The 12,168-nt window shown below is 48.7% G+C and overlaps 1 protein-coding gene across 4 annotated transcripts in view; it reads right to left on the bottom strand.

The window, feature by feature from the left end:
• Nucleotides 1-7,286: 7,286 nt before the first annotated feature.
• Nucleotides 7,287-12,168, bottom strand: part of SH3GL3 (SH3 domain containing GRB2 like 3, endophilin A3) — a 134,306-nt gene continuing 129,424 nt past the window's right edge. For 3 of the 4 annotated variants that reach the window (XM_044230742.1, XM_044230744.1, XM_044230743.1), the window contains one exon: nucleotides 7,287-7,965. In XM_044230742.1, coding sequence (XP_044086677.1) covers nucleotides 7,760-7,965 — 206 coding nt within the window. In that variant the 3' untranslated portion in view covers nucleotides 7,287-7,759. The remainder of the gene's footprint in view (nucleotides 7,966-12,168) is intronic. The other variant, XR_006381656.1, reaches the window with a different exon arrangement.

Raw genomic sequence — 12,168 nt, 5'->3', positions numbered from 1 at the left:
AGACCCCATCTCCTATGCCTCGTTCTTGGAGCCTACAATTCCCAGCATCCTCACAGAGCCACGTGACCCATTGTGGACAGTGAAGTAAGAGTGGAATTGCTGTGTCTCTCTTCAGAGTTGAGGCAGTGGCAAGCCCCCGTGGTTTCTCCAGTCCCTCTCTTCCCCCTGGGCAGCTAACACAGATGCTTGGACACGGCCACGGTGAGCCACGAGTCAAAGGATGCTGGATTGCTGACCCCAGGACAGCTGGCTTAGAGAGTCATCCCACAGACGCTGGGACTTACACAAATGAGCAATTACATTTATCTGTCGAACCTGTGGTTTTTTTAGTTGTTGCTGTAGCATAAAGCAGTCTCTACAGACACACACATTTGCGGCACAAAGTGAAAATGGGATTGGCTCAGGTTAAATGGGCAGAAAAATGAGTAAGGGGTCAAGTTTGTGAAGGGCACTCATGCCGTGCTATGGGGTTTTGGACTTGACCCTAAGCTCAAGGGCTTGCTTAGTATAATATCTGCCCACACGGTGGTGTGATAAGATTGGAATGATTACTCTGACTGTGTGTTAATAACCCAAGCGAGAGTCCTATTAGCATCACCTGGCACGAGCGGTCATGACATGGGAGGAAATTGATGGACTGGACAGTTGTTAGGGGGACAGGATCGATAGGACTTGGTGAAGGACTTTAACGGTGGGGGTGCCAGGGAGAGATGTGTGAAGGCTGGCTCCCTGATTTTTGACATGGACCATGTGTCATTCACTAATACAGAGATCATATGAGGAAGAGGAGGACACTCATTTCTGATTTGATTTCTGCCTTCGTCCATCATTGGCTCATATGGCTCAGAAGCTCAGGCTTGAAGCACGTTTTCTCAGCTCTGTTCCTATGCTCCTCCGTTGTGAGCGTCAGCCTGAAAGAGACACGCAGAAGCCCCCGAGTCCTTCAAGGCAAGTAGGACATTCAATCCTAGCCTGGGTCCCTGGTTTACCATCGAAGCAAGAAATTGGACTTGGGCGGCACTCCCCATGAAACTGCTAAATGCTCTTCCATTAACTATACACCAGAGCAGTGTGTTTTTATTGCTGTTTTTGAACATCAAGAAAGAAACCAAAAGATGGCATGAAACAGATATTCCTCAGTTCATGTATGTCGTCAGGAAAACTGAGAACACAATGTCCTGTGCTCTGCAAAGCATAAATAAAGAAATTGGAAAAGAAAATTAAAACAAAACAAAACAAAAAATCCCGGTATTGACATGAAATTTCAGGTCAGGTAGAGACTTCGGATCCAAGATGAATCGAGCTCAAATTTTTTACTCAAACCATCTAACCATAACCACTGAACGGAGATGATATAAAAGTGTCAGAAACCAGGGAAGAAAATCCTCCCCGTAGCTGAGACGCCGAGATGAGGTACGGCAAGTAGCCGTCGCTCTGCCAACAAGCACCCTCAAGACCAGGGAAGGGAGCTACGCACCACCCCAGCCCTCGGCGTCCTCCCTCGGCTCTGCGGGGAAGGCAACGGGACAAGCGCAAAAAAAAAAAAAAAAAAAAAGTTCCAGTGCAGTTGGCAATGATGCTTTACCCCTCTGTCCTTAAAGACAGGCTGACTCTGGGGCACCTGGGGGGCTCAGTTGGTTAACCACCTGCGTTCGGCTCAGGTCGTGATCCCAGGGTTGTGGGCTCGAGTCCCACTTCGGGCTCCCCACTCAGCTCCCTTTGTCCTTCCCCCTGCTCATGGGCGTGCACGCTCGCTCTCTCTCTCTCAAATAAATAAGTCTTAAAAAAAAAAAAAAAAAAAAAGATGGACATTCTTTCCCTGCTCGATCAGCTGGGAGACTTCTCCTGGGCTTGGAAAGAACCAGAAGAATTTCCACTAATAAATTATACGCCGTGACCCAGAGAAGAAAGGACCCAGGAGCGGGGCAGAGGAGAGCAGCGTGCAGAGTCTTCGAGATGAGAAGGTGAGGGGGGAGGTTGCTGGAGTGCGGGGGCTTTGGGAGGGAGGGAACACCTTGAAGAAGGCTGGATGTGGGTTTTCCACACACTCCTGGATGAGAAACTCTGCTGACAGGAGGGCCTCACGGCACAAGCCCAGGACCCAGTCTTCTTTCCAGCGGCTGATTAGAAGCGTCTTGCTGTCCACCCGCGCCGGGAGCCAGGCTAAGGATGCTGTCTGCCGGCCTTCTCCGCATGTGAGTGAGTGTGAGGGGGTGTGGAGGGGCCTCCCCTGTGTGGGACCCTCCTGGGTGCCTCTTCCCAGCTTCCTCCCCTCGCTTCCTCTTGTCTCGGGAAACCAGACACCATGGCTTTAAACCCGAAGAGGAGCGCACGGTAAGACCCCCTCTCCCGGCAACCGAGCACCTGGCGCTCTCTGCAGGGGGGCTGCTCCCCAGAGGGACCAGCGGGGGGGCACAGCGGAGGTCGCCCCGTCCCTCAGTCCCTTCCCCCAAGCTCGCCCTCCGACTCTGCTTCCCTCTGGACCCAGGGCTCAGGAACGAGATGATGCAGAGAGGGGTGGGGAAGTCACGCTAACGGAGCTGCTTCTGCGTGGAAGACATATCACAGCAGAGAGGGGTCCTCAGGGACGGGGGGAGACTTTCCCCAAAGGACTCTGACATGAGTTAAAACAGCGCAAGAATCCAATGAACTCCAAGGCCACTCCATGAGCCCCCCGGGGGCTGCTGTAACAGGCGACCCCAGCGGGTGGCTTAAAACAACACAAAAGCATTCTCTCGCTGCTCTGGGGCAGAAGTCGGAAGTCAAGGTGTCGCCAAGTCTGGCTCTGGCCAATGGCCCTGGGGGAGAACCCTTCCTTGCCTCTTCCTGCTTCTGATGCCTTCGGGTCTCCCTCGACTGTGGGGTGAGTCCCTCCCAACTCTGCCCCCGTCTCCATGTGATCTTCTCATGATCTCCCCACCCCCATGTCTGCCTTGTGACAAGAGTCCCCTCCTTTTTCTTGTAAGGAACCAATTATTAGATTTAGGGCCCCCCTCCCTGATCCAGGATCTTAAGATCCTTCACTTAACTGTGTCTATAAAGACCCTATTTCCCAGTAAGTTCACATTCTCAGGTTCTGGGAGGTTAAGCCTCGGACATAGCTTCTGGTGACCCTTATTCTATCCTCTGTCGCCACCAAGACCTGAACTCCATATTCTGTATTCTTGATGCCACTTGAAAGTACGTCTAACCACGTTGCCTGAAAAAGCTTATCAGAGATAGTACAACTGAGACCAAAAGACGTGAAGATACTCTAACAGTAACAGTCTAGCATAAATATGCCCCAAATCTGGATACAAAATTTCTTCCTTTGCCAAATTCCCAGGCAGGAAATGACTAGATTTCTTGTGTTCGGGTGCTGATGCTCAGTACAAGATCTGCTGGTGACTCACCCCAGGCCCCTCAATGATCCTGAAGTGTGATCAGTCTTGTCCCCCGCACAAAAGCTGGGCTGCTCCCCTGAGTACGTAGCATCTCTGACGATAATCCTGGCCAATTCCCCTTCTCCCTCTAAAAAGGCAGCTGCACAGGGAGCCAGCCCTGCCTCCTGGGCTGACTTCCAGGGTCTGAGATCGGCATGGACTCCTGACCGTGTCCTTCTGTGTTGTGCCTGCCACGTTTCCTAAAACGCCAACATTCCCATCAAATTTTGAATTTCGCTGCTTACATCACTGAGCTCTCTATCCCTTCCAGTCTAGCCGAGTTGCTCTGCTCACAGACGAGCTATGAACTGTTGTTTGCCTGCAACACGGACACTTACTGATGTGCCCATAACGCTTTCTTGCTTATAGGATTCCGGGGTTGTTTCAAAGAAATCCATGGAGGATCCAAGGAACAGAATTCGTCCAAGTGGCTACCACTGACCTGTCCTTGTGAGACTGCCCCCTGGAGGCAGCGGGGAGGATTTGTGGCAAGGCCAGATGCCGGCGTTCTGCTCCTTCAATGGAGTGCGGAGTTAGTTGTAAGCGCCTACCCGTCTGCAGCAGACGGGACTTTTCCTATAGACCAAAGAATGACAAGAGACAAATAACCGAGGTGTCTCCAGGATGTTTTGGTTGGTGTATTACAGGGTCTCTTGAGCGATCAAAAGGATCTTCAGCATGAGGTGAGGTTAAAAACGTTGTCCAGACATCGCCGGGTAGTGCTGCCCACACCAGCTGGTGTCCCTCAACCCAGACCCGGTGTTGTCAAGAACACGTGGACTGGAGGCCAAGCTGGCTGTCTCGTGCATGTAGCACGAATTCACAAGACCTCCCTAGGAGGCCTAATCCCCTTACCTCGGACCCAACCTGATCTGCAGTCCTTCCTCTCAAGCAGAAGGGGACTTCCAAGAAGGACACTGTCAACCAAGCCAACTGCGCCTTTTCTCTCCGTTTCCCTTCATCCCTACCCTTCTTAGTGTCCTAAATATATGTCTAGTCAATTTCTGATCTTGCTCCAATGATGCGGATTGCAGCAGGAGTTTCTTCAACGTTGTGGGTTACGCTGTCACTCGGGTATCTTTGATGGCTTTGTTTATTGTGTCTACGGATGCTGGAACCTCAAGCAGACACTTAGAAGCAGGGGACACAACTGTCCATGCCCACTGCCTGTTTTCCTGTAGGTGCGCAGCTCTAAACTATGGTTTCCTTTCAGTAATGATCACTAGAACCTATTTGCTACAAACGTGCTACCCCACGTTTGCTAATGTCTCTGGGAATAGACTTGTAAGCCTCTTTGGTACGGCCGAAGGGTCTGTCCCTGATAATAACGATGATGTCGAGCACCTTCCCATGTGCTTACTGGGTAATTACACACCTTTTTCTGGGAAGCATGTCTTCGAATCTTTGGGCCATTTCTAATTGCTTATTATTGACTCGTGAGAATTTTTGACATATTCTGAATTAAGTCTATAGTCGAAGATAATATGTGTTGTGACTATTTTCTTCCAGACATGCATTATGAATACTGTGGTTTGTCTTTTTATTACTTTTTTAAATGGCATTCTTTGATGAGCAGAAATTTTAAATTTTTCTTTTTTTTTAAGTAGGCTTCCTGCCCGGTGTGGAGCCCAATGCAGGGCTCAAACTCACGGCCATGAGATTAAGACCTGAGCCGAGATCAAGAGTTGGATATTTAACCGAGTGAGCCATCAAGCCACCCCAGAAATGTTTAATTTTAATTATGTCTTATTTATGTTTTGTTTGGGGGGTTTAGTGCTTTTTTGTGTCCTAAGAAATTATGCCCATTTACAGGTTATGAAGACATTTTCTTGGTTTTTTGTTTTTTAAGATTTGAGAGAGAGTGAGCTTGAGCAGGGGGAGGAGTAGAAGGAAAGAGGGAGGGAGGGAGGGAGGGAGAGAATCCCAGGCTCCGTGCCCAGCATAGAGCCCGCTGCGGGGCTTGATCCCATGACCCTGAGATTGTGACCTGAGCTGAAACCAAGAGTCAGATGCTTAACCGACTGAGCCACCCAGGGGCCCTGGGAACAGATATTTTAATAATATTAGCATTTCCATCCATTTATTAGGTATTCAATTTCTATATGCAAAGTTGTGCACTTGTCAGTGTGAAGGTCTTGCATAGCTTTTGTTCAAAACTGTTTTTGTACTTTCTGCTGCTCTTATGAAATTTTTTCATTATTATATTAAATCTAACATTTAATAATTATTTCCAGTATACAGAAACGTTGATTTTTGTCTGCTATCTCATAATCTTGATAAATTTGTAGTATATATATTAGTATATATACTATATATTAGTGTGTGTATATATATATGTTAGCTCTAATTTTTTTTTGTAGATTAAGAATTTTCTACATATCCAATCTTGTTTTCTTGTTCACTGCAAAAAAAAAAAAGTTTTATTTCTTGCTTTTCGATCTTTAGACCATTTTTTCTTTCTTTCCTTACCGTACTGCATGGTCATAAACTCATTCTAAAAACCATGATAAGGGCTATTTCTTATAAATACTCCATTTCCCCTTCTCCATAGGTCTGTCTGGGCTTCTGATAACTTGAGTCTTCTTTGAACTATGCTCATCTTCATTCCCCAGATAGAAATACCTTTTCTCCCCATTCTCCCAGTTTCTGTGAGGAGGGGTTTTCTCCAAAGAGCCCTAGCTAGTTGAGTTCCCTGGCTTGAGTTTGGGTTAGGAACGGGGTACCAGTATCCCAGCCCTTCCTTGGCAGGCGGCCTGCACGCAGGGAACGGGCGTTCTTGACCCTTGGCAGCCGTGCGGGAAGCTCGGTGTTGAAGGTTCGTCCCTGTAAGAGCAGGTGACCCTTCCCAGACCGAACCAGGTGAGTGCGTCTGAGCCCTCTGGGGTTCCGTTAGCAGATGCTTTCGCTCCACTGTCTGACACAGCCTCACGATGCAGGTCGCCCACTGGCTCTTACCTGTTTTAACCCCCGACTAATGACCCGGTTTATTTAGAACTCACAAGGGAAAGAGGGGAGCCGTGTACTGAAACCTCCCCCGACCCGTGCCCCCCGCCCCAGTCTCTAAGTGCAGCTTCTGCAGCCACTGCGTGTTAACTCCGTTAACTGCAATCAGTTTCTATCCCAGACCAGACGCGGAAGCGTATTACAGGCAGCGAGAATGGCTCCGGACGTCTTCTCGTTGATAAATTTCAGACCTGGCCACTAGAGACGGAGAGCTGGCGGGCTACAAAAAGCTAATTTGCGAGGATGTGGGGCAAACACATGGGATGAGGGGCAGCGTGGGAGAGGCGGAGAACACAGGCGTGGTAGGGAGACCACCCAGGTCAGGAGCCCGGCTCTGGCATCCCATGACCCTGTGACTGCGGGCAGGTTGTCCCCAGCCTGGCTGCGTCTCAGTTCCCTTACCTGGAAAATGGGTGGATAGGAGGATTGGGTTTATTCATTTAAACACGCACAGCCCTGGATCAAAGTACACCTGAGTCTGTACCCTGAGCGCGGCCAGGGGCTGGTTCTCGGACCCCGAGCGGTCTTGTTACTGTGCCCGCAGCCCAACTCCTGCTCCCTCCTGAGTACGCCAACAGGACTGGCGTAAAACACCTACCGGGTATCAGGCAGTAGCCAAAGCTTGTGCTACGCCCTCTTTGAATGGACTTGACACTGAAGAGTTTTCTATCCCTGAGGTGGAAGGAGGGTGTGCTGTGTCTGAACAGGGGGACAGTGAAGCCCCTCACACCTGCTGACTCAGTAAGAAGCACCCAGGCACCCACACTGGGACCCGCTGGCCAGCCCCGGGTCAAGGGGGCAGTTTACAGCTGGACCCCACCGCGCCTGGAAATCAGTCCAACATGAAGAACAGCTGAGGCCTTTTGCCAACATGGTGTGTCATGTTTATTGGGCGAGTCACAGTCAGCTAGAACATAAGGAAAGACCAGATGACACCAGTAATGTCAGGAAACAAAATATTTAGCATTTCTTAAGTTTCAAATTTTGCATTCCATTGCAGCTGAGGGATATAAACGGGCAATTCGTGGACATAACCGCGATTTATTTTTAGCAACAAGAAGCACAAACATTTATTGAACCGATAACTTTTAGGACAATAAGCAAAAAAAAAAAAAAGCCCAAAACCAAAACAAAAAACTATAGTTTCATGTAGCTAAGACAGGAAAATCATTTACACAAACGAAACGGATACAAAATACATTATAAAGAGAACACGCCTACAAAAGTCATTAGGTTGGTCAAAGAACAAGGATGTCACAGACCACCACACTGGGAGAACACTGGTGTGAATTCATTTCAGTTATGAAAGTGTGTCCAAAGTGGGAGTTACACATTTACTGAGGTAAAGGCACGATCACTTCAACATAGTTAATGGGGAAGAATCCAGATTCTCCGTGTAGCAACCCCTCATACCAGTTTTCATCTATTTGATTGGTTAATGTAATGATGTCCCCTTCTTTAAATCCTAGTTCTCCTTGGTTTTCTGGTTCAAAATCATAGAGACCACGACAGCAGGGCTGGTCCATGGGAACGTTAGAACCTGTCCACATTATATGGAGACAAAAAGTACAGGTTAATGTGATACATTGTCCTGGGAGCAGTGGGAGCCGGAGAGCGGGAGACGTCATGAGCAGGAGGGCCCCGGCTTCCTGCCCACAGGGCCGGCTCGGCCACTCACTGGTGCTGGGCGTCTGCACCAGCTGCTGGCAGCCCCAGGACGCCCTCCTGACCTCCCGGGCCCAGGGCTTTTGGCTTTTCCCTTGGGTACTCCCATCTGGAGGAGTCAGGCCCAGCCCCCGCCCCCAAAAGCAGCTCCTCCCCTCGGCCTGGAGCCCGAGGGACACAACAGAATTCCAAGGCCCGACCCCTGTCCTCAGGGAGCTTATGGCTTCTTTGTGGACACCGGACAGTATGTGTGGGACACTTAAAGGACACAGATGAGGTGGAGAATCACTTATAGCTCCGAAGCTCAGGGAAGGAGGCAGGAAGGCCTGGGTGGTCGGGACATCTTCCCAGAGCTGGTGACCAGGAGCTGGAATGAGGCAGGCGTGACTCGGGAGAGGACAGACAAACCATGCACAGACCAGCCTGACGTGCTGGGCTCCCTGTGTGAAGCCAGAAGTGCTCGGAATAAGGTTTTTCAAATAGTTATTTTCTAATTTCAAAACAAAAACATGGCAATAGTAAGAAAGGGCTGGAGGAGAGAAGGAAGGGGAGGGGGGAGGGAGAGGGAGGGGAGAGGAGAGGAGAAAGAAGGGAGGAGGGAGGGGGAACTAGGGAAGGGGGGAGGACAGCGGACAGCATGTAAAATGGAGAGAAGTCACCGGTAACCCACTAACCCAGAGCTAACCAATGTTAAATGAACATTTTGGTGGAGAAGCTTCCAGATGTCGTGAGGAACATATCTGTGTATATATTTACATAAATATATTCTTTCATCAAAGACCATCCCTATCCGTATTATTGTGAATCTCCTTCCAGAATCCTTTCGATGGCCGGCCAGCTGTCAACTCTATCAGTATGACACAGACACACTGTGTCGTGCTACCACATACTGTATGACTTGATTTCTATAACCCACCTCCTACATTGCTGGATAGATAAGGTCCTTCCTTCCTTTCTCTCTCTTCCTTTCTTCTTTTTCTTTCGTTCTCTCTTGGCTTTCCTACAGAACTCTTTGAAAAACATCCTAATACATGTTTATTTACAAACATGCACTATCAACACCTGAAGGTAAACTTCAGAGGGGGAATTTACTATTCATAAAACCATCAATTGTTCCAAGACTTTAAACATTTACTACCAGTTTATTTGTCCATTGTTTTTGTCTTAAAAGTTTCAGGAGCCCCTTAGAAAATGTCATAAATATTTTGTATATGTATCCTGTTTTCTTCCATTTGTTTCTGCAGCGTGTCTTGGGGGTGGGGCAGGGAAGGGCGTTTCTGGCACACAGAGAGAACACAGAAATTTCAATCAGCACAGTCAAGGTCATCGACCTTTCCATCCCTAGTTTCTCCTCCACATTCATTCAACTAAATGCATCCCAGGAACGATTTAATTTCTTCATGTGAAAATTTTTACTCTTAATTCCACCAAATTTTGGCCAATAGAGGCATTATTTATTTTTGACGACACTGAAGCAGTTACCTCAAGACAACTCATTAAAGGACCCGTTATTCCTCCACTGACTTCAAATACTGCTTTTATCTTTGTCATATATTTAATGATCACGTGCACTTGGACGTATTTCAGGATTTTCTATTTTTTCCACTGATCTACCCAGGAAACTAACAATGTATCATTTTAAATATTGTAGCTTTAAGGTTAAGTGTTAATAATTAACAAGGTAAGCTCCTCGTTTCCTAACCTCATGAAATCATTCCACCTGGTAAACTTTATTGAGTTACCCCCCTCGAAATTTCATTTTGGGGGGTACCTGGCTGGTTCGGTCAGTAGAGCATACAGTGCTTGATTTTAGGATAGTGAGTTTGAGCCCCATATTGAGCAGAGCAATTACTTTTAAAAAATCTCATTTTGATTTTAAATGGATCATATTTTTTTACTACTCTTTTTTCAAAGATGTATTTATTTGAGAGAGAGGGAATCTTCAAGCAGACTCCCCACCTAGCGTGGAGCCCGATATGGGGCTCGATCCCAGGATCCTGAAATCAGGACCTGAGTCAAAATCCAGTCAGCTGCTTAACTGTCTCAGCCACCCAGGCAGCCCCGGAATATTTTTAATAACTGATGACCACTGCAGGCCCGGCAGGAACGACTTTCTCGTGGGTGATACTTTTATCTAGAGCTAGACTGAATTTGTTACTATTTAAAATTTTCCATCTATATTTAACAGTGAAATTCCTCCCATTTTATACTCTGGTCAGGCCTTGATATCAGAGCATGTCAGCTTTAAAAAATAAACTTTTTTTCTATTTTCTAAAATATTCGAACTCGAAGATTTGAGACAATTTGCCCCCAGTTATCTCGGCTTATGGATTTCTGAATGTAGAATGCTTTCTCGGACAGTTTATGACGGTGACGTAGAGTGTCTGGGAAGGAGAGGGGGTCATCGTGGTCCAGCTCACCACAGCCTCTCACGGGGACATGTGGCCTCAGTGGTTCTCATGATTCCACATGGAGTAGCTGAGGCTGCCCTGGGCAGGGGAGGTGACGCCTGACCGAATCAGGTCAAGGGCATGGACACTGGTGAGTCCAGCGCAGACACGACTGTCCCAGGGAAGATGGAGCTGGGAGGAAGCCAGCCCCGCCCCAGGAAAACCACACCCCCCTGTCTACCTGGCAACCACCCCAGGGGCAGAGGCCCCCAGCAGAAGGCCCAACAGGCCATCCAGGGAGGTCTCCACACCATCCACAGCCAACTCCTCATGGCCCAGTTTCTTTGGTCACACCAGCACAGCGAGGTCTGCAAAGGTGGGAGGCAGTGTCCCAGGTCGAGACCACGGCAGGTTCATGGTCCAAGTCCTCTAGGAAGAGCTTAATCCCTGCACAGGATTGAACGATCCACACACATCGTCTCACTGCCATCCTGTTTGACGCTTTCTGTTCTTACTTCCTTTTTCTGTTCTTAGGAAACATCCTTCTTTCTTTCTCTCTTGACTTTGAGAGTTGAAACAAGTTCTGCTCAAGATTATGCTCCTTCCTCACCAAACCTTTCATGTCCCCAGAAAGAGAGGAGAAATTTGGGTATTTCTCTGGTTGGTCAAATGAGGAGCCCCTCAGTCCTGGGCAGCAGATCCCTGCGTGGGGCCCGTTCATTTCTCTGACAGGCGGGGGGCGGTCCTCCGTCAGGGCCAGCCCCACTCCTGACCTTCCCAGCACGCTGGAGGGAGGGAGCAGGAGCCAAGCCCTCCTTCCCTTGCAGGCTGTTCATCCGTGAAGTTCTCCGTGGAGCTGAGATGACCCCTTGTCTTCCTGTCATAGCGGCTTTCAACATGGCGGCCGACGGACACGCTCTTTGTCAGCGGAACCCTGGGCCAATGAAATCATGAAGCTCTGACGCTGGCACCGGGGCCTGAGGGTTTTTAAAATTTCTCAGGAGTCTCCAGGGTCCAAGGGAAGTTGCAAATCACCCACCTAACAGCCTTCCCTTCGGTGCACTTTCTTCAACCAGAGTTTGGGAGTGTAGAAGAGTTTCAGCAGGTAGGGAAAGGGGAGGGGACTCACTTCTCCCTCTCCGGGGAGGACGCTCCTTCCCATGTGGTGACTTACAGGGAGAGGAGCCTTTCAGAACCTGAATCCGCATGCACTGTTGTCTCTAGAAGGCAGGCGATGTTTCTAGCACTTAGATGGCTCCTTCCAGGACACGCCTCTGTCCCATCCCAACTTCCTATATTCCTTTTGTCCTAATGGTGGTCGTGGAAGGACTTCAACACGAGGCCCCGTTCGTTATCTTGCATTTTAACAGAACCGTTCCATCCCTTCAGAGCACTGGAAACTGAGTTTAGCCTACAGAATTTTCATTTTCCTTTGGAAAGGCGATGCCTAGCCGGGTGAGCCAGGGCACTAAAAATCCACGCCAATTGGGACTGTGGAGTCGAAGTCAACTCTATTAATGAATACCAGTTGTAACGTGGCCTATCGAAGTGATTACTAGCCTACAGCATGTCTTGCCCTCCCAGCGCACTGAAGAGGGAGATGGAGTCTGTTGCCAAACCACACGGTCATCTTGGACAGATTTCCTTGAACGTGAAATGTCGGTGCTAGAAGGGTATCTGGTGGCCGT

This window comes from Neovison vison, chromosome 13 (assembly GCF_020171115.1).
Source record: "Neovison vison isolate M4711 chromosome 13, ASM_NN_V1, whole genome shotgun sequence".
Lineage (NCBI taxonomy): Eukaryota > Metazoa > Chordata > Mammalia > Carnivora > Mustelidae > Neogale > Neogale vison.
This window is presented reverse-complemented; position numbering and strand designations above follow the sequence as displayed.